The 22,563-nt window shown below is 40.1% G+C and overlaps 1 protein-coding gene across 1 annotated transcript; it reads right to left on the reverse strand.

Annotated features, from left to right (window-relative positions):
* Positions 1-10,696: 10,696 nt before the first annotated feature.
* meox1 (mesenchyme homeobox 1) lies at positions 10,697-20,066 on the reverse strand. The gene is made up of 3 exons (XM_082545172.1): positions 18,980-20,066; positions 13,315-13,487; positions 10,697-11,456 (listed from the first exon to the last, which is right to left on the reverse strand). The coding sequence occupies exons 1-3, from the start codon at positions 19,482-19,484 to the stop codon at positions 11,334-11,336; spliced, it is 801 nt and encodes a 266-aa protein (XP_082401298.1). The 5' UTR covers positions 19,485-20,066; the 3' UTR covers positions 10,697-11,333.
* Positions 20,067-22,563: the final 2,497 nt, after the last annotated feature.

Raw genomic sequence — 22,563 nt, forward strand, 5'->3', positions numbered from 1 at the left:
TTTCTTTCTAATATTGTAGAGTCTTTGCCCTACAATATAATGCATATAGAGGCAACTGTAGTTGTGAATTGTTGCAATTTAAATAAAACTGAATTGAAATAAAGTTCAGTTTATCTTGTCATTTATAGCAGTTAATATCTTTTTACCCACCCCTTCAAATACACATTACTGTGTATGCATGTGCAGAATTTTTAGGCAAGGGGGAAGATTTCTGTTTGTTCACTTGCATTTATTACATGATATTTATTAACCCATTATGTTAAAGGAGTATTTGGTTGTGCATGGACAAGCTGTTATTAGTAGTCCTAAGAGGCTAAGGCAGCAACCTTTCCTGTAACCCATCATTTCAATACTTGGAATGTTTTAGACATTAAAGCTGCATCACTATAATTGGTTAGTTTGTTTGTTCTGCTTGGGGGCATTGAAAGCTTTGATAAATGTATTAGCTAAAGATTTCATAATAAAGTAACTTAGGGTTGTTGCAAGCTTTAAGACTTTTCAAGACATAAAATTATTCATTTTTGCTGAAGAAGAACTTACAGGTCATACCAACCGATATACAAGTGGAACTTTATTAGCAATGCTATAATATTAATATATGTCAGTATAACTCACATAGAAGAATCACATTAAAAGAAGAATAAGTTGGAACTTCTCTTCTTTTTAGCAGCAACTTGAGAAACGGGCCGAAAGGAGTGAAATGAAGGGGAACTTCGCCTAAACGTAATATTTATATTTGTGGGAACGGTCTGGGATTGGGTAGATTATTATCAGCTTTTAACCTGGGTTACAGCTACATGGCTGCAATCTTATCAGTACAGGTGGTTAGAATGTTTGTATGTTTTTATATGAGCTCTAGCAACCTGATTGAAAGTCTTCCTTGGGCCTTGCAGCTGATTTTTCTTTTGGCTCTAATCTTTGGAAGTTTCTGTGAGACTATGCTAACACTGGATCTTTAGAGACGTGGGTGTTTTTGTTGTCCTGGGTTTGACTGTCTGGCGGCTCTGTCACCTTTATGACGGCGGTCTGATCCCAGTGCACTCTGGGAGCCCTGGTGTTGATGGATGATTGCTTTGCTGGCCAATGCCACTGCCTCCAGGACCATTTCCCCAGCACTCTTCAAACCCGGGCTGTTTGGATAGGTGACTTGTGAGGTAAGCAGATGAATGGAGACCTCGTCACAATGCCTGAATGAGCTTCTGTGTATGATGGAGAGGGTTGCTGACTGCACCAGAGTTTTAGGGGTTCGAGATGTGGGATTGGCTTACTGTGAAGACAAACTCTACTGTTCTGGAGGGAGAGCAAGAAGCTGCTGATGTATTTGATTGATATGCTTTTCTATGGTCCTCTATCCTTTAAAGGCTGGTATGCATTTTATAAGGTTTAGCTGTTAACAAATGAGATTTTATGGCAAGTGGACTCAGGGAAGAACTTTGCTGCAATAATGTGACATAAATATGACTTTGAGACTAGCTTGAAATGAAGTTCCTGGTAGTTTAAAACAAATGGTTCTGAAACTTTAACCCTTATAAAATGTCCAAACACCGAGATCCCATTTCTCCCTGGAAAACCTGATTCATTCACAGAACTCTGAAGTATTTTTGGAAAATTGGAAATAGGGGCTGGGATTTACTGAAGCATGTAAAATGTCTGCAGTTTTCCAGTCATCCAACTCATTGTAGTCTTGAACACTTGCACCCCTTTAGGTTTGCTAAGATGTTTCTCTTCTTGCACAAGAGGCTTCTTCAATTCTAAAAACAAATGTTGGTGAGTACCAGGTATTCAACTCCTAGCGGGGCTTGTACCATTTGGGAGTGCTTAGGGTCGTTGACCCACTATTGGTCAGATAAGATTTAGAAAAAGGCATGGGTCATTACCATGGCGGGGGGTTTAATGTGAAACCACTTGTTGCCCAGCCCATCAAATGGCCTATTGAGGTTGCATGAGGCAAGGTGTGAGTGGGGCCTAAGTGACTCAGAAAGGATCTCAAGGCTACAGCTACACTAATCCAGATAAGTTTGAAAACAGCGTTTTCATCTAAAAATGCTCTGCGTCCACACTATGGTTTTCAATAGTTTCAGAACAGTTGTTCATCCACCCTGAAACGACTGAAACGCTTACGTTCCTGTATTGCGCATGAGTGAAACGTAAGACGATTCGACCTGCGTTATTAATGTCTGCTGTTTATTTACTTTCCAGTTCTTTGAGACGTCGCGGCAAAATGTCGAGGAAGTTTTTTTAATATTTTGACAATGAGTTGGAGTTGTTGCTGCGAGTAACACAAAAGTACAAAGTTGCAAAAGCAAGTGAGAATTAACGAATTTGAAGAAAAGCTATCTGGGGCCTGTACAAACTGATATTAATCTTTAATAGGGCTGTCAAAACTGAGGGCAAACTGCTGTATAATTCCCTCTGCTATCTTAGTTTAGCTGGTCACATGACTACATCATATGACTAAAATGCATCATCGTTTCCGAAAGCCTGCGGTTACGCTGTTCACACTTCGACACGAAAACTGTGTTTTGAAATGTATCCACTTTGGAGAGCGTCTTCAAAGAGCTCAGTTTTCCTTTACCAAAAATGCCGTCTCACTGTGGACGGAAGGCCAAAACAGAGAGAAAAAGATAAACGTATTAGTGTGGACATGGCCCAAGACTGCATCGTAATTGGCTGACCTTTGTTCAACAATGGTCAGTCACGATGGACATAAATGGCATACTTCACTCCTCTTTCAAACCATTTGTTTTCTCAGTCCAAAATGTGAACATCCACATCCTCAAAACATCTTTGCCCTGCACTTAAAGGACAAAGGCTGGTCTTTGTGTGATGGGATAACTCTCCCTATCTCTCTTTCTTACGAATGGCTTCATTACAGCCACCCTTCCACTGAGATCATTTCTGGTTAGGCTTTAGTGGACAGTAGATAGATTATTTGAAGAGTTGTAGGTTCTGTCAGATCTTTGCTGAATATTGTTCCTATTTTTTAATGACACGACTTACTTTTTCACTTTTGTTTAGGCCTGCCACTTCTTTTATCTCCTCAAACCTTTTAAGGGCACATAGCCATCCTGAAATATGCCACTTTTTGGCAAGTAGCTGTGTTATCTTTGGTATTTTTTTGTAGATTCAACTAAAAAATGTGAACAAATTAAGACTATATGTGACAGGCAAAATGGTTCTCATATGTGTAGATACAACACTGGTTCACCCCTTGAGCAAGGTGCCATTTTTTTGCACGAATGATTCATAGGTCGCAGGCAAGTTTCTTAAAAAAATAAGGTACAAGGACTTCACTGAAAAATGAGAGAAAAAGCAGCCAATTTCCAAAGAAAAACAAGAACTATTGCTCAAGACCATTAGAAAAAAAGAAAAAAACAGTCTGTGTCTTTGGAAGGAAAAAAGTCAACAAATGAGGCGTCACTCAAGACTTTTACACAGCGGTGTACTTCTATATGGTCACTGTTCCTAGTTGGTTAGTACTACTCAGTTTAATGTACATTTTATGCTAACTAAACATTTGTTTTATCTTGGAACTTTAATTGAGGAGATAAAATCTGAAGAAACGTGTAAAATGTTTGTCTTCAGTCACATCTTCTTCCTTGCCCAGATGTATAAATTCAGTTTTTCTGTGAGTTTGAACACACTTTAATAAAGATCAGGTATAGCACTAAATTTATTTGGGTCTAATGAAGGAGATCTTAAACAATGCTCCACTACTAGCCAAGACATCTTGAACACAGGACAGAAGACACAAAGAAGTGGGAGGTTGGTTTTATGAATCTATTTGTAAGGTACTGCCATCATAACTGATTTTTTTTTGTTCAGATGCGGTTTGAAAAAGATCAGAGATGTCCTGTAGTGCCAGATCTGAAAATGGAATTTGCGTTTTACTAGTTTTGCAGATGTCTTTGAGCTAAACAGCAAAGCCTCACTCTCCAGGTTTTGTTACTGTGTGGTTTCAGGTGAACAAGGCCTTCTATGTTCTCTTTGCTTAGCAAACACTATGATTGAGTATTCCTCTGTGTGATGATTTTCAGAGCTAAACTGCTTCTGGATTTCTTGGTTTCAAACCAGGCAGGTCAAAAGTACCAAGCAAGGGGAGCCATAGACAAGAATCCCACGACCTTAGGCTCTGGTATCCACTTCGCTTAAGATGCAACATCCAAAAGGAGCCTTTGCAGGAAGTCTCAGATAATTTAACGTTGTGCAGCTCCTCAGTTTTGGCCAGTCTTGACTGATTGTGAAATGGAAATCTGAGATTTATAGCTCCTGTAGGAGTCGCTAATCACCGGAGACAAGGGGCTTGGGAGAGAAGGATGAGCGGAGGCAAGCTGAATCAGTGTCCACTGCTGATTTCGTCCAACTGAGTACACATGAGTCTACATGTAGGGCTTGCTCGCATACCCTCAGGTACAGACTGACAAGCAAACACGCGCTGCTTGTATGCCTCCTTCAACACAACGGCTGTCTTGGGAGGATGTGCGGAAGACGTGCTTACTTCCTCCTCCCGTTCTTGCTGTTTGGTGGTTTTGGTTGTACATGTGTGAGAAGCTAAAAAAAACCAGACACGAACAACAGAGAGGCTGAAACCGAGAAACAGATTAACAATAAGGTTGAAAAGAAGAAGAGGATGTTATATCCACTGCTCCCAGCTACTCCAAGGTAACTTGATGCAGGAGTGCAGAGAAGAAGGCAGCGCAGACATCCAGGAAGAAAGGAGAACAGCCTTGTTACGCTGAGTTTCTCATGGGTCCGTTTCTTTTGACAAACTCCAGTGTGCTGTCATCTTCTGCAGCCCAATGCAGGGAAAGCGATGCACATGTCTGGTTGAAACTCTTACTGTCATATTTAAAAAGATGAGAATTAACAAGACTCAGAGTTTAAAGACAGAAGACTGTCTGCTGAGCATTCCCAAGGTCCTGTTGGACAAGTCTGTCAAAGACAATTAGGCACCAGAATATAACCACAGATATTTCATTTTTTCATTTATATATTAAACATGCAGAGACACATGTTCAGTCAGATGCACCACTTCATTATTATTCCATTGGGATGTTATCTTAAACTCTCACTGCCTCGTGGTTGCACAGCAGCGTCCTTCCTTATCAGCCTATCAAATTTAGTAGAAAGACTCTTTGATGTGACCTGCGAGGTGCCGCCTGGACACAATAACAGTGTGCAGATGGAGCTCATGGACCACATCACAGGGACCAGTAGGAGAAGGACATGCTTTAATTTCTACGGTCACCTCTTGTAGAGCTGACCTTCACACCTCCGGCGATCCATCAAGTGTTTTCCCTCCAAGAACTGCCAGAGGCTATCAGAGCGCTGGGTTTGTAAAATAAACATTTTTCTGTGCAGCACAGGTGAGAGTGCACCGCTTCCTAAAGAATCAAGTTGAGATGATAGTTTAATATTTGCTCACATCTTCACAATTAAACTAACAAGCAAACAAACAAAAAGAAAATTAACATTTTTAAGGCAGTTTACATTCATTTGGAGTCTTGAGTTGGATGTTTGAATAAAAAAGTCAAAGACCCTGCAGCCTCTAAGAGCAAGTAAAAGCTTAGCTGTGTACGTGTTCCCTCAGTGCTTGATAGCAAGCATGCCTGATGTTCGTACTTTGCTACCAGCTTAATCACAGACAACAGTATGATTATTCACAATAACTATAGGGGTTAGTTTTAATTCTGTTTGCCACTCGGTTTCAATTCTCTACCAAGACGTTTGTTATATTTTTTTGCTGTGTTCCTTTTACCTGGGAAGATGAAGGTACTGGGAGTGACATCACAAGTAGTGATAGTATTCAGAAAAGCAATATAGTCAATATAGTTTTTTCTTGCTTCCTAGCAAGCTACAGCTGTTCATCTACCAGTAGCACTGGAGTACAGCACAATGCCCATTTCTTTGTGCTGAAAACTAGTGTATGGCTTATTGAGCAGGTCAAATTAATGCAATGAAGCTATTGACTCAATACCTCCTGGGACCTGCGGTCCATGAGCTCCAGGTAGTGACTGAAAGAATAGGATTGTGTATAGAAATGCTGGAGATTAGTTTCCTCAGAAGTGTGGCTGGGCTCTCCCTGGAGATCTGAGTAGGATGCCTCCTGGATACCTTCTGGGTGAGGTGTTTCTGTCTTGTCCTAGTGGAATGAGGCTCCAGGGAAGACCCAGTAAACACTAAAGGAATTATATCTTTTATCTGGCATAGGAAAGCCTTGGTATCGCCTTGAATGAGCTTGAAGAGGCGGGTAGAGAGACAGAGGTATAGGCTTTTCTGCTTAGACTGACTGGGAACTCTGGATTTCTGACTTCCCACTTAAAATGGAAGTTGTGGACCGATGACAACAGCACAGACATAAACAAGAGGCCCCCAAAAAGAAAGAAACTAATAGAAAATAGAATTAAATTTAAAAAAAAAACCTTATTTGCTATATACAAAAATATTTCTGCTGATCTCCAAAAAGCTAATAAGGACTTGGATTTAAGTTCTGAAATGCATATGAAGATGATAATTAGCTTTAGTATTGCTCTGGTGATATAGTGTGCTTGGCTTTTCACAACAAAATGATCAAAGTCAGTTGGAAAAACATCTGAAATGTCCACTTTACAAAAAATCAACAACACAAAAAAAGAGTCTGTCATGTAACCCTTCTGAATCATTTAGATAATGTTGAATTATAGACAGTGAACTGAATTATGCTTCAATCCAATAACTACTAAATAACTACTAGGCTGTCATCGCCTATATTTTTAAAGGTTTTGAGGTGTGTGCCATCTTTTTTCATTTAGCTGAATGACTCACAATTGGAAATCTGTAAAAATGGAAATGTTGTAGTACAGCTGCATGTTGAATTTGTCCATAAATGCAACATTTTTAGCTTTGTGTTGGTGACGTGGTCTGCTGGAGAGCTCGCTTAAATTCTGCATTTGGCTGAAATCTCTGGTAATCTGTGCTTTTAGTGGCAATACCTTCCGTATGTTGAAAGTTAAGAATATGCCTGTTGAGTGCTGAGGGTGAGGTCAGTGACTGCTTCAAACTCTGACGAATGTTTTCTTATTGCTCTTTGCCCACAGAGAAGGTTGTGTTCAAAGAAGAGGAGTTATTTCAAGAATGTTTCCTGCAACTGAATCTGCTTTTATAATCACAGCAGAGGAGAAATTTCTGGGACACCATCCATCCTTATTTTTGGTGGCTTCAATTTGGTCGACTGTCAGCTGGATGCAGCATTGGAGTGATATTCTTAGAAATGTGTTCTCTCAATTTGCACATCTACAAGTCGTATTATATAAATAAAATAGAACACGGCGTAGAGGAAAACAGCAGTGTAAGAAAATATGTTTAGACATATTTGTTAAGGTATAGATGAACTGTTCTCCTGCAGATCGAAGGGGAAAGGAAAACCTATTTCATTCTGACTGCTTGGGTGTTTTGGCAAGGCTAAAAATCCCACAATCACAACACCACCAAATTAAATCTAATCCATAAATTTGGCCACCCCAGTGTATTTAAAAGGAACCACCATGGTCAAAAAACAACATTCCAGCTTCATTAGTTTACACTGCTGATATTAATACTATCATTACAATTGGACATGGTTTATTTTGACTGCTATTACCACTAATACAATAATAGACCCTAATAGAGGCTAAGCAATGGGGGGGAAATGGGCACGGGATCGACTTGGAGTAATTCCCCCCCAGCAGCTGCAGCGGGGGGCCCAAAGGGGTCAGACGTACAGTAACACTTGACCCCAACTCTGTGTATGTGTGTGGAACAACCATCCCACCCTCCCACTAACTCCGGTCCCTGCAGACCAGCAAAAAGGGCAGTAACCTCTGAAGGCTTTGTTTGGTTGGCCGGAGTCTGAGCATAGGCCCACCATTGTAAGTCTGAGGACTCCTATGCTCGAGCTCTTGTTTTCTTTGGGAAGCAGGAAATTGGATGACTGGCTACCTGCTACAACAACATCCTGTACTTGAGAAGGCGTCTTTTCACCCATACCCACCTATTATTTCCCTTTTCCATCATACACAAGTGGTCAGCCAGCATTTTTTTTTTCTCCTTCTTTCTTTTTTTCCCTCTCGTCCTCAGGGCCCCGTGCGTGGGTTTGTCTAGGTTCCACTCAGGTTGAGATCAAATTGGCCCCATCCAGATGCTTCCGTTGAAAATAGTGTGTAGGGGCCAAATACTTTAGCTTTTGGAGCTTGACTCCACCTTGTCAGGTTAATGACCCTTTGTGAGCTCACTGGAATGACAGTGATGGTGTGCAAAAATGAATGTTCCTATTCAGACGCTCAAACATACTCACATCTACTTATAGCTCTGCCAGTGCTTTTCAGGTCACTGTAGACCAATCATCGTGATCTGTGTTGGGTCTACGGGAGACCACTTGCCACTATGAAAACATTCTTAAGGATTACCGTGCTATATAGACAGGATCTGTGTGGGCGTTGATGAGAGCTGATTCCAATCTGACCTCAGGGATATCCGACCTGCATTTGCGATATTAATGAAGATAATTATGCCATCATCAGGTGGGACGTTGGAGGTTGCAGGACTGCCCATGGACTACATAATCCTTCTTGATGAGGTTTTCTTGGAGAGACCCTCTTATATTGTAACCGTTTCACTGCACCTGGGACCATGTAACCATTGAGGTCACAATGCACACATATCTGCACATTTACATGAATGCTTTTAGCCTCATTATCAAAATAAATGAATTCATAATTCAGGCTGATATCATGTTGACACAAAATGACTTTGTATGTAGGAGACTGCCTGCTGCTGAAAATAAGGCATGGCATCAGTGTGAATGCACCAAATTACTAAGGCCAAAAGCAACATTAGGGCTGTGTTAGCAGCATTTTTGTGGATTAAACACTTTTATGTGATTGGATTAAACATAAAAAACAGAAACAGCCAGTGTTATTTCTATGTGTATTTCTATGTGAATTGCCATAAATATCCAAAGCATGTGATGTTCATGCTTGCTGTTAATTACCTTGAGTCAAGACTTCTCTTCCGCTTCCAGCTTCCAACACTCATTAGCAACATTAGCCAATGTTAGCTTTTAAATGGAACAATCGCTAATGTCAACAAATGACTGGCTCCAAGTGCAACACAGGTTCCAATGCAAATTCCAACACAAACTCTCCAAAAACAAAAACTATCCTGATTTTAGACAAGTTATGCTGCATTCCGTTTACCTCGGAAGTTTGAGCTGGGAATGACATCACTCACAAGTTGAGCGAGTTCTAATCGCAAAGTTGGAAAAGCTAGCAATAACAGGATTTGTTTTCCTCCTTACCAAGATAAAAAAAAAATTATGCATTACTATCAATACAGCACAAGGCATGTTTTTTTTTATGTGTGTGTGTGTGTGTGTGTGTATTTGTGATTGGCCTATTTAGCCAGTCACAAATACACAACAGTGGCTGTGACAGCTAAGTTACAGCTAGCTCAGAAGTTGCCTAACTTTAAGCTTCTTATATACTGGAAATGGTTTGCTAATTGCACGCCGCTTTGCAGCTGACAGCTGGATGCTTGTGGACATTGCAGGCCCTGATTGCCTGGGTAATCCTCTAACATATTTACTACCAGGTCATATGTCAATCAGCTGTATTCCTTGCTGTATTTGGTAGTTGTTGCAATTGCTTGGAAGTTGAGAAAGGTTTCTCTTGGTCCCACCCAATTGCTGTCATCAGTGATTATTTCACTCTTAGTCACTTGGAGTGAGGAATGTTATTCAGTTTCTCAGGTCTCCGGTTTCAACGTCACCAGTGTGGATTTTAGTTTCAGTTTCGCTTACTATAGCCGTTATTTATAAAACAGTGGTTGAACGGGCTATCTTGCAAGTTAAATTTAGCCAAGAATTTAAAAAATCTGAAATAAAAGTGCTACAGTAGTAGGCAAAAAAACACAAGTAGGCAGTAGATAGCATTGATAAATTTGATGATCAGGTCAATGTTTTTGTCATAGTAATGCTCAGGTATATAATCTGACATAAAATAGCCCAATACCATAGAACAACACTGTCCTGTGTATATTTAATCAGTGTTCACACAGCTGGCACATATATGCAGCATGCAAACAGGAGCTGCAGGGTGTTGACTTTAGTACACAGTGGCCATGTGGCTCATAACTAATCATGCTTCCTGTTTGTCATGTTAAAAACATTAAAATTAAAAACTGCTCTTCGACTACATGGTCAAAGGACAGGCTTATGAGTTCATTCCTATTTGGTTGCATTATATTGTACACTCACTGATAAACGGACCGATTAAGAATATTGATTGGTGCAGTTTTGTTTGTTAGATTTAGCAAAAAATATTTTTTTTGTGTGCTATTTCTTTAGCCCTTGCACAAGAAGAAGAGTCATCATTTTAAATCATGGTACAAAACACTGATAGTTTAAACAACCACCAATAAGTGCACCACAGTGTTTGATATAGCTACAATATTTCGCTGCATCCATTAAGTGCACACACATGCAAACTATTTAATACTTCTGCTTTCCCCTGCCAACAAAAATAGCAAATGGAAGCAAACTGAACTATCAGTAATTATTTTGCTTTTAGGAATTATAGTCACACATAATAAAACCATCTGCCAAAAATACACATCTACTGTACCTACTGTCCAGTCATAACTCAACTGTTGCAGGTGGAAGAAATTACCAATATGTTTCCCATTTTGCAACAGATGATTTATTTTATTTGCAGAAACAGTCAACATCTGTGTTTTATCAACAACATTCAAATGGTATAAAACATAGTAAAAATGCCTTACTGAAAAGAAAAAACCCCAAAAAACTATATTCTAGGAAAAAGAAACTCTCAAAATGAAAAAAAAAGAAAAATCTGATTCGGAGGCACTTAGGCCTTGGCAACACTCGTGCAGTCTGAGTTTTCCCAGGTGGTTGTAGTCAAGCGTCAAAGGCCATGATTACAATACTGGAAGCAAAGGGGAGGACCTCAAACACAATCACATCATAGGCTGATATGTCATCACTAGCCTTAAAGCTGCTGTATGGACTTTGTCACTAATATACAACGATCAGGAGTATCAAGAGTGGGCCTCTTAAATGGAGTATTTATCAAAGTTGTATGAAAATACAGTTCATTATGGACATAAATCAACTATTTACAACAGAAAACAGTGACGGATGCTTGGTGTTTTCTTCTTGGGAATGAAAAAGTCTCTGGAATTATTTGGTTCCTGGAGCCAACTTTCCATAAAATCAAAGGTTGCGTTGGTGTCCAGTTGAGCGCAGGCCTCGTTATTTTTTTTCTTCTTTTTTTTTGTCCGAAGACAATTTTTTAAAAACATCATTCAGAGCTGGGTGAAGCAGCTGAGTCTATGTCGTCATTTTCCAGCTCGTTGGGCGAAGCCGATTGTCCTCCCTTCACTCTCTTCCACTTCATTCGCCGATTCTGGAACCAAACTTTAACCTGTAGTGGAAAAAACACAGGAAATATTAAATTAGCATATAGAATGATGACTCTACAAAGTCGTTAGCATGGATACACTGTTGAGGTAAATTAATGTAGTTAATTGTGGATTAGGGGCAAAATTGCTAAGATGTCAAAGGTTGATTTCACAGCATTCTTTGTCTTTTGTGATCAGTTTTTAGATTTGTATAGATCATTAATTGAAAAGAACAATAGTAGCTCTAGTAGTATAAACACTTTGCACTACAAATAAAGGCTGTGGTCTTAGGACAATACAAATCTAAACCAGATACCCTTCTCACAGTACTTTGAATTTTTCACCACATTTGAACGTGTAACAGGATCACTGTGGCTTTTCTCTCCAGTTTGCAATTTTTAGCAAAATTTACAACACGGTCAGCAAAAAAATAGACAAATAATCCTCCACAAATCTCCCAGCACAGATTATAAATTCACTTGGTTTGCATTGGCCTTGCAGGGAGCACGGCTTGTCAGTACAAAGCACTGAGGCCTGGCTGCAAAATCACTCCAAATGGAGGGAGAGAGTATCGTATAGACAGCAGGTCAGAAAAGTCAACTGTCAGGAAGTCAGCCTACACAGGATGTGAGTTTACTGTACTTGTGGTGTGGACAGTGCTCATCTGTATCTTTGTGCTGTTCAAAAATGAGAATGAGCTCATATTTTAACTATCCAGACATAAATAGCTGCAAAAACACACACTTCCCGAGACCTGGGGAAATTACAGAGAAAAACTGACAGGAAAAAAAAATGAAGAGTGAGCATTTGTTAAGTCTGTGACCAAGATAGTTTATTTAAAGCTTTAGAAAATGTCTTACTTAAGCCTTTATCAGTAGGTGTCTAATACAGTTGGTTCCTCAAACAGCTGGGGCCTGTACATTTTAGTTAACATTATTCACAGTGGAGGAAACAATACACTTTGAAGATTATTGTTAGCTGCGGATTTGGTGCGGTAGTGAGTATTTACAACAGAAGAATGGTGTGTGGGATGCTCCATGGCAGAGAGAAATACATGCATTTTAAAGCAAATAAACCTCAAGTTATAACCAGGCTATGCATACGCAGTTATTATGTTTTTAAACTACTTGATTATGTCAATTTGCAGACAAAAGCACAGGTTTATTTCCCTTAAAATTATAAACTAAACTCTCTCAAATAGATTCAAATTAACTCCAACCTGTGTGTGCACAATTCAAGGAAGCCTTAGGCGACCCCTGCACATCCCACTAGAAGTGTCCTCCCCTACAGCTCTGGGATTCAGATAAACCTCAGTCTGTCCATTACTCAGGACTGATTGAAAGGACGGCAAACTGCCAAAGCATGTAGGATGAATTGGAAAGCGCTGTCTGGTTGCAGTGGGAGCCCTGAGCGAAGATGGAACCTGGCTGTGTGTGAATATTTCTGTCCATGTATGTGTGTGTGTTTTTTAGGGATCTGGGAAATAGATTTAGGAGCAGACGGCAGCATGTGTGGTCACTGTGGCACCACGGCCTCATTAGAAGGAGCTGAGAGGGACAGTGGCTTGACAAGCAGACCGGGGTTTGATCCAGCAGCATCGACACATGTTCGCCCGATTTCATCGAGTCTGGAGCTGCCACCCACTCATTAAAGCTGCATGTCATTCTGCTAGAACCACAGAATGAAAACTACTGTGGAAAAAACATGTTCATTGTACTTCAAATGCCTCTGTGTTTATGCATTGGTATTTAGTACAGGGGAAGGACAGACATTAAGGCTTTCCAATATGTTCCAAGATGTTGTATGATGTTGATGTGGAATGATAACATTATGGTTCATCCTGCCCTGCTGGAAATTGTATATTAGGGAAAAGCGTTGTACCTGTCTCTCTGTGAGGTCCAGGTTTACAGCGATCTCGTAGCGACGCAGCCTGGTCAGGTAGTTATGGTGGGTGAACTCTGCCTCCAGTTCTCTCAGCTGCTCCTTGGTGAATGCTGTGCGCTCTTTTCTTGCCTTGCAGCTGGAATCCACCTTAAAGCTGGACTCCTGGATATCTGGAAAGAGAAAGGCATTTCATAGAGTGCGAGCCATTTGCCAGTTTATTCCTTTAAACCAGAGATTCCCAATCAGGTGTCAAAGTGCTCTAATGGGTTTGTCGACAGATGAAAAAAAAAAAAAGAACTATTTATGAATTGGGGTTTGAGTGAAGAAATGACTATTAATCAAAAGTCAAAGTAAAGGCATAGCTTTTTTCAGCTGCTCCCAAGGGATCGCCACAGTGGGTGGATCCACATATTTGATTTGGCACAGATTTTTACACCAGATGCCCTTTCTTATGCAACCCTTCCAAGGATTTGTCTCTCTTCCTAGTTTTGAATTGCAGACCTTTCGTGTATTAGGTTATGTGAAAATATTAACCACTACACAAGGGAGCTACTTTCCAGCCAACATAACGGCATAAATCAGTAAAATAGAAGAGTAAGCCTAATGGCCAATAAGAATCGAAACTTTAAAAGATTAAAATTATCAGTAAAAATGAGAAGGTTCTGCGTGTTGGTGTATCTGCCAGTTAATACCTTTAGCTAGCTAAACATTGTGAAAAATAGTTTCAATGGCAAGCTAAGGTTATGAATATTTTCTTAGTTAATAGGATGGCTACCAAATTGAAATTGTTAGTTAAAATGTGGATCATCAAATAGAATTTTAACTTAACATCCTAGATAAATAATAGACTAATATAAGAAATTGGCTATAATTACAAATAATTTTGTGCCCAGACTAAATATTGTACATAGTTTAACAACAATAATAATAATAATAGTTAATATAGCAAGCTAAAATGAATAAATTGAAAATTATAGCTAATTTTCTGCTAAAATCATGAATAACAATAAAGAAATTTGCTAAATATGTGTTAAAAGATTGAAGAGAAAATTATACAGAAACAGCTGAAAGTGCTCAATAAGGAACAGTGGTATACATGAATTCAGATAAGAATATTTGAACATTAAGAAGCTGTGTTGATGGCTTTCTCTATGAGTCTGTTTGGATCAACTTAAAGGGAAAGTCAGGTGACACAAGGAAACCAATGCTTTAAAGCTGTTTGCAGTGAAGGTAATAAATGATCTGTACGATCCCATAATTTTTGTTTAAAACTAAATAAAAATGATCAGCATCCCCTTTCTTCACAAGCAGCTACACATGCAAGTGTGCTACTTGACCTGGAGACCCTTCATTTTCCTATCATTCACAGCTAATCTGATTTAAATTAGCTCCCCACTCATTTTGTGACTGGCCTCTAGTTCGCAATTAAACTGACCTCAAGACCCTTTTCAACCAACAAACCATAACTCCAAAGGCTCTTTAAAGGGTGGCCCCTCATATAGTAAACACTAAAACCAGCACTTTTAAAAGAGACCACCATGACCTGGCCTCACGAGTCGCGTACACCTGCAACCTGCGCATGCCGTGGTTATTTTTTGCTGCTTATTTCCCCTTATTTGTCTGTTCATGAACACATGCTGTAAGTGCAAATGTCTTCCTCTAAACATTCCTTCGCGATTTATGTATGTAAGAGCGTATCAGCACAGGGCAGGGGCCACCAAACCAGCCACAGAGGGCCTAAGTTAGTGGAGGAATGCAGCGGAACATCGTTAAAGCCTCTAACAAAAGAACAAAGGTGCGGATGTGTCCAGGTCGGAGTGCTACGTCGGTGTGGGTGTGTGTGTCAGAACAGTCCCCGTGGGAGTGCTCGGGGCAGATTCACATTAACTCATCTTTACATGACAGCAAACATCAGAAAAAAAGCCTTGAGATATCTCTGTGAATGTGGCAGTCAGAAAACCCACAGCCTAAGATTATTCAAGAAATAATGCGGTTTATACATTTATATATTTCCCTGCATTTCTCACATAGCTTAGAGAAATGGCCAAATTTTAAACCTCATTAACAGGATAAACATATATGAAAGCTGGTTGATTTACCTTTAAGTAAAACCTCTCCTGTGTATTGAAGGGAATGAGTTTCGGTAATAATTGTGCAGGGGTAGAGACACCAGCAGCTGATGTAATCACCAGAAAATGGTTCTAATTTGTCAAAGTGAGAAGTTCTGCTCTGTGCTTGCCAGAGCAGTGTGCCAGAATGTGAAATGGACTGCAGCACCTGGGCCAGATGTGACTGGGCAAACCAGGACATACAGTGTTTGTGCACACGTGTAGTTTTTGTGTACAAACGCCTGATGTGCCATGTGGTTTGTTAGGGAAAAAAAGAAGATTTGTTTTTGTGGTTCAAGAATCAATAACGACGGGCATCCTCAAGTGTGCCGACTTTTGAAATTTCCCAAGACAGGTTTAGCTGCTTTGAACACCTGGCAGGGCACATACTGGCTCTCACCAAACAGGCCCCCAATAAATATCCTGCACAGCCAGAGGCCATAAACTAACAGGGAGAGGGCTTCTGCACACAGCAGGGTCTCCCAAAGGCAAACAGCATTTGGTGCCTTTCTGGGTGGATGGTGCAAAAGGAGTTTGTCTTCATCAGGACTGAATTAAAGTTGTTGTAAATTAGTGATTGTTTTAAAGCAGAAAACCCCAGGCGAAAACTACTGATCGCAAAAATGTGTGCGCTAAAGTTCAAGACTGAATTTCACAATGTATTAAGACAGTTTATTGGCTAACGTTTATTTTAACCCCTTTAGATAGCGTCTTTAAACTGTTCTCAGTTAATAAATGTTTAATTTCTTATTACAGCACTTTATGAGAATGGTGCTCAAACTTACTAGGCATTTATTAAAGGAATAACATTTACCAAGAACCTCATTCATCGTCCTAATCCTAATAGAGATTAAGCATATAGTTGCAAACTATTTGTATTCTAAGATATTTTAACCAAAATACTTCATAAGCTTGTGATGCAATGGGCAACAGTATATCTTTCTATCAAGCCAAAGATTTCATGGTTGTACATTTCCAGTAACTGAGCACAGTTTTCTGTTTTTCTATTTTATACCCTTGGCTTATGGTCATGGACCCCTAGGTATGATGTACATTTGTGCAGATCATGCTGCATTTAATCAAAATCAGCAGCTTTAAAAAATATTTTTAAAAAAAACATTTTTACACCTACCTGAAAAATCATTTTTTGCATGTGTAGAATCATTTTGCAGTGCTTTATAGTATACATTTATTGCTTGTTTGTATATGGATGGTTCACAGAAGCAGTTAAATTGTTGAAAAAGCATCAAAATGCATGTAGCAAAACCATCCGAGCTGTTAGAGGAAGTATATTTGCTAACAGTTACTGTGTTAAGTGTTAACACGCTCATTTTGTAATGGTGAAGAACTCCTTTTCATGCATGTCAGACCTTAAAATTTAATATCAAAACCATATTGATTTTAGGGCCAGCAACAGTCAAATGTTTATAACAGCATCCCTGTTAAATATCACAGTGTTATGATGGTCAAATTTTGGATTGCAGTCAATGTCAGATCATATCATTTTGGTTTTAAACATTTGGAAACTTTACCCGAGTGCACCACATTTCCATATCAGAACAAATACACAGAAGCAGACCGTATAGCAGCTGCTATGTATGTGCATGTAATGTGAATGCCTTCAGGACATTTTCCTAATATATGCTCTCCTACCAGCTAGTCAATTCGAAAAAGTGAATGGTTCTTTTCTAAAACCCAGAACTGATGCGGTGGTCAGACATGTTGCATGCACTCAGTGGGAGATTATGTTACGGCTTAACGACAGGAAAATGTCAATGGATAAGAATGTAAGAAGTGGGCTCACAGGAAAGTGATTTTACCAGACGTGGTCTGGCATGTTTTCAGCGTAGAGAGTGGAGGTTACAATAAGGTAAAAAAAAAAGGAGGGTGGGTGGAGTGGGCTGGTGTGTGGGGTGCTCCCTCACCTCCTCTTTTTCAATTAGACTCATGTCTGTTGCATGCATTGGTCATGTAGTATTTCCAAATTTGCACGCTTTACAATCAGACATGGTCTGTTATGTTTGGACAGGTCAGGGTTAAATACTGGACACTTTAGATGACACCATCTTTAGCAACATGCACTAGTGTACTTCTCTATGTGGTTTGAATTCAATATTAACATTTCTGGACACTCATCGCTCTTATGAATGCGTTATTTTTGTATTTGTCTTGGTCTTTTAATTCTGTTTTGGGTTCCCCTTTTTTAACTTTTGTTTTAATTTCTTTGATATTTGCCTGGCAAGTGGAGTGTTGGCTATATGAATAACAATTACGCCACACTTGCTTGAGTTCTAATAACAAAATTTCATTTAAATATATATTAAAATGTGTAAAAAGTTACATTTTTTCCAAAGTATGGATGCTCATTTTTCTTTCCTGTAAGACGCATAAATCACTGTGTTTATTACAGGCTAAATTTACCAAAAGCGTCTACAAATGAAATATGAACGCTCCATATGTTCTGGATGTGTTTTTATTTTGCTAGGGTGACAGTCCCCATAATAAAACCTTCACACATTTAGATTCACTTTAAAACTAAATGTTTCCTTTGGCCTGTTGTTCTGCTGCTAATGTTTCGCCTGAAACTTTTAGGATTGGTCTGTCGTCTGTTACTTTTGTGTCCTATTAGCAAGTGTGAAATATGATAGGCGAAATTATCTAAGGGCATTACTTCTTATTGATGTTTGAGCATAAAAATATATTAAGTCATTTTTTGTGGGAATTTTTTTAGGAAATATCTGGAAAGAAAAATTGTATAAAATTAAATTAAATACATTGAAATATCACCAAATACAGTTTTTTTCAACCCTTTTATCCGCTTGAAAAATTCATAGCAGCAATCAATACGCAACAGGATTGTGTTCAGGAGAAAAATACAGCGCAAAATCCCCAAAAGGCCTTTAAACGCTTTCCTCTTCACACCCAACTTCGTTTTTTATCATAATTTTTAATGTCGCCCTGCTATAATAAATCAAAGGTCTTTTTCCAACGGATACAGCAGCAAAATGAAAAGTTCAAATGCCTCATGAATCATCCTTTTGAAAGCGCTGGAACAATAAGAGGATGCAACTGCTACTTAAAGTGTGTCTTGAACACAAAAGTCTCGTCACCTACTCACCTTTTACATAGCGATCGTGTGAGTGTGCTGCTTTAAGGCTGATTTGGTGAGGAAATGCAGAGAATTTGTGTCATTGCCAGCTGTGATACAGGGCGCGGGAGGAATTCTTGACCTTGATGCGTATTTTTTTGATTTTCAGTGAGGTAAGAATGACGTAAATATTGTTTTTAGTTGATCTGTTTTTACACCTGTGCAGTAGTTTGGCATAAAAACTAAAGGAAAACAATTGTGGAAGTGTTTTTTTTTTTTTTTTAGTCTAAAATTTATCAGAGACCCTAAACACAAAAACAATATATCTGCTTTTTTTTTTTTACCACTCCTAAATTTGGCTATTTGCTTTCAAATGCCTGTAGGGATCACTGTTTTTTCTGTTCTCCTATACTTTTAAACCAACACACACCAGGTGGCACCCCTTGATCCCAGCTCGCTGGCTTACCTGTGACATCTCTTTTCCTCTTATTGGAGCTCTTCTTGTCCGAATCGGCCGACGCCACGCTCTGGGGTGAGTATTCTCCCTCCATACACCCGGGCACGGTGCCTGGAAGCCTGTCCCCCCCTACACTGTCCAGCTCAGGCCCTCCAGCCCCACTGCCGCCGCCACCTATTACTGCAGGGGCAACAGGCGGGCAGGCCTCAGGTGCTCTCACACGAGTCTCACATTGGTTGAACTGCCAGTCAGCTCTTTGGTAACCCCCTTGGCTCTCTTGGTACAGTCTGTCATCGCGAGGGTAGGCTGCGTGCGGCGTGCTCGACACCAGGCAGGAGGTGGAGAAATCTGTGTAGGCCAGGAACTCAGGCTTCTGGTGGAGGGAGAACGGGGCCTGTTGGTAGGGCGACTGCAGATTCACCCCTGGGACCCCAGAGTGAGGGTTCCTCATGCAGCCCCAGATGGGGCTGCTGGGATGGGCGCTCCGCATGCAGCTGCTGGCCGGCTGATCCATCGTGATGCAAAAACCCTTCGCACGAGCACAGTCTTTTTCCTGTCGAGGAATTTCAACCTCTCTCAGAAAGTAAGTTAGGACTAGAAATCGATATCTTTGTCACTTTTGAGTAATATCCACTTCAGCTGACTAAATGAACACCATCGTCTCACTGCATCTACTCACTTCTGTCAGAGGCTGTTGACGCTTCCACAGCCCAGAGCACGTGAGGATAGACACCTTCCTGTGACAGCACGTTTCCCTCTCTCTCTGGGAGCGTGCGTGACGTCCTTTGGAGCCTCTGGTCCTGACACACTCTCACACACTTTCCCTTCTGCGTCGCTCTCACACACACCCTCTCTCCTTCCCAGATCTAACCAAGTTGCTGCTCTTCGGGAAAGCGGCATCCACAACTGTATAACTCCCGTTCTCGGGCTGGCTGTTTTCACAACTCTTCTAAGGCATTCTTGACAAGTGAGCCCTCCTCCTTTTTAAACATATAGGTGGGAAAGAGTGGCAAGTTTATGGAGTGTAACGTGAGACTGCAGAGGAGGAGCCCTGCCGGCCACATGTTGGTAGTACCCTCCAACCAACCCTGCCTCATCAAACTATTAATCACAGGGGAAATTTTATATGCACATCTAATGGGCTTTCCAGACGTGGTGCTTTTAAAGGGACATTGTCTGAAAAGTATAAAGCAAGCACCCACCCACATGGGAGCTGGGGGACCCTGACTTATTTCAACTCCTTAGTGCTTTCTGACACCCAATTTAGTTCCTTTTTTGACACCCTTTAGAGGAAAGTTAACCGTAACCCTTTCCCTCTGCACCCCTGATCCTTGCCTGTCCTCTCCAATCTGAAAAGTCTTTCCTTTTTTTCCTCGTGCTGTTTTTATGGCTGTGTAAGTGTGTGTGCACATTACTGCAACACACCTAAATCCACCTGGCTGGACTTATTTAACTTTGAGGTGAAAGGACAACTGGATTTGATATTGACTATTCAAGCGCTCACACCTCCTGAGGTTTTCTCACGTTATTGAAACACAGTATGAAATTTCACCGTCGTATTTTACACATACAATCTAATATTTCCCCTAAGCAAACACTGTGACTGGGAGGGGAGAGGGGGGTCTTTGTCAGTTCATTTTAATTTTGTGATCCTGCATCTCTTACTAAATCTCTCTGAGATGTCAAGCAGCGTCAGCAGCAATTGTTTGCGACACCAATCACATGTAGATTAACCGCATTTGGATGAAGCAAGGATGCAATTATTCAATTTTCTGATCGCTGATTTCTAATCTCTGCATGCTACACATGATAGAAGCCACTTCCCCATGAAGTAATGTCTCTAATACCATTGCAACCTTTTTGGCTAAACCAAATTTTGGATTCAATTTCAGCGTATCTGTTACCCAATAAACCCGCTGAACCGCACTTTACTTAAATGCAGTTTTTCTTCATACTGCTCATATTTGCGAGCTGAGCTGCTTGCCTTCCTCACGCGTCCTTACTCTGGTCTTGACCTCTCATATCGCACCTTGGAAATAAGACAGAGCTGGAAGCTGTGGGAAAAGAAGTGAGAAAATAAACATGTTAATAAAGACACAAGGCACGCTAAAGGAGAACTGATTTGAAGCCGTGAAGAAAAAACAGGAGTTGAAAATGCCCTCTTTCATTTTCTAAATACTAGAAAATAATTTGACCTGCTTTTGAGAACATTTCATTCAGTTGCCGCAAAACAAAAATAATAAGTAAAACGTCATAGCAACAAATAAAAGGTTGGAATGACATTAAATCAGATTAGGAAATGGGCAACAAAACCAGGAGTGGACAAAAGAGAAGAGAGTAAGTGAGACGGAGAAGGAGAGGAAGAAAGGAGAGTGTTTGAGGTCACACACCAAACCCTTTCCATTTAGCCAGCAAATTGTTGAGCCATGAAGCATCCCTCGCTTTTACTGGCAGTCTGAGCCTTGGCCACACCGCAGGGAGCAGGAGTTACTCTACATTTGTGGTCAAAGAAGAGGCCATCTGTGTGTCAGTATAAATTAGTGTGTCTGTGAGTGTGTGTGTGTGCAATGTGAAAATTTACGTCATTAAGAGAGCGCACATGTGCGTGTGTTTCAAGAAGAAGACACGCAGGGTATTTTTATGTGTTTCGGTGAATGTGAGAAGCTATGTGTTTGACATTAAAGGATATAGAAATGGTCAGCATAAAATTAATTTGCCTAGAAAGCCATATGAAGTAAAGTCAAGCAAGTAAACATTAGCAGATATCTGCTTATGAATATGTGGATCCAAAAGAGTTATAGCTTTGTTCTATTGACAAATACAATTTGAATTGGTATATGAACAGACCTGCTTAGTAAGAAAAGAGATTTAGGGCCAGATTTATTGACATATTGTGCTTTTGGTTTTGGAAAAGAAAAAAACTGTCTGTTTTTACAAAGACAGCGCAGTCACCAAACCAATGTAAGAGGTGGGAACTCAGAGATTTTTGCACTTTACCCAGTTGCACATGTATTTCTGGGAGTTCTTTTTGTAAGGTGCAAAATATAGAGAGGAGAATATTTAAACTCAAGCACACTGATTTAAAAATGCAATTCACTGCTAATTGTACTGATATTAGAAAAAACCAACCCATCCTATATTTTGTACTTGATATTCAAATGAAGTCACTACACCTGTTTTTAGAAAATACTGCAGCTTTCGTAAACCACACACATGCTTTTCTAAAACTGCACAAAACCTCTAAATTAATGTATGGATAAATAGCTATTACCGTGTTTTCCGCAATATAAGGCGCAAAATCTTTTAAGTTTCTCAAAAATTGCCTTATAATCCAGTGCCCCTTATGTATGAATTCTGCTTGTGCTTACTGAACTTGAACCAATTTTATGTGGTACACGGCGCTCAAAAATCTGTCAAAAATGTTTTAGTATGACTTTGGTAAGCTACGGAGCCGCACCGCTTGACATATTGTTGGAGCATTACGGCTGCCGTAGTTAGGAGCCTCACGGAGTAATCTGGGTCCAAGACTCTGTCAATTTCAGGTCCCAAAGTCGAACAACCACTGCGGCATCACTGAGACTTAAAAACTGTCT

This window comes from Aulonocara stuartgranti (genome assembly GCF_965226115.1).
Source record: "Aulonocara stuartgranti genome assembly, chromosome: 8".
In the NCBI taxonomy this organism is placed as follows: domain Eukaryota; kingdom Metazoa; phylum Chordata; class Actinopteri; order Cichliformes; family Cichlidae; genus Aulonocara; species Aulonocara stuartgranti.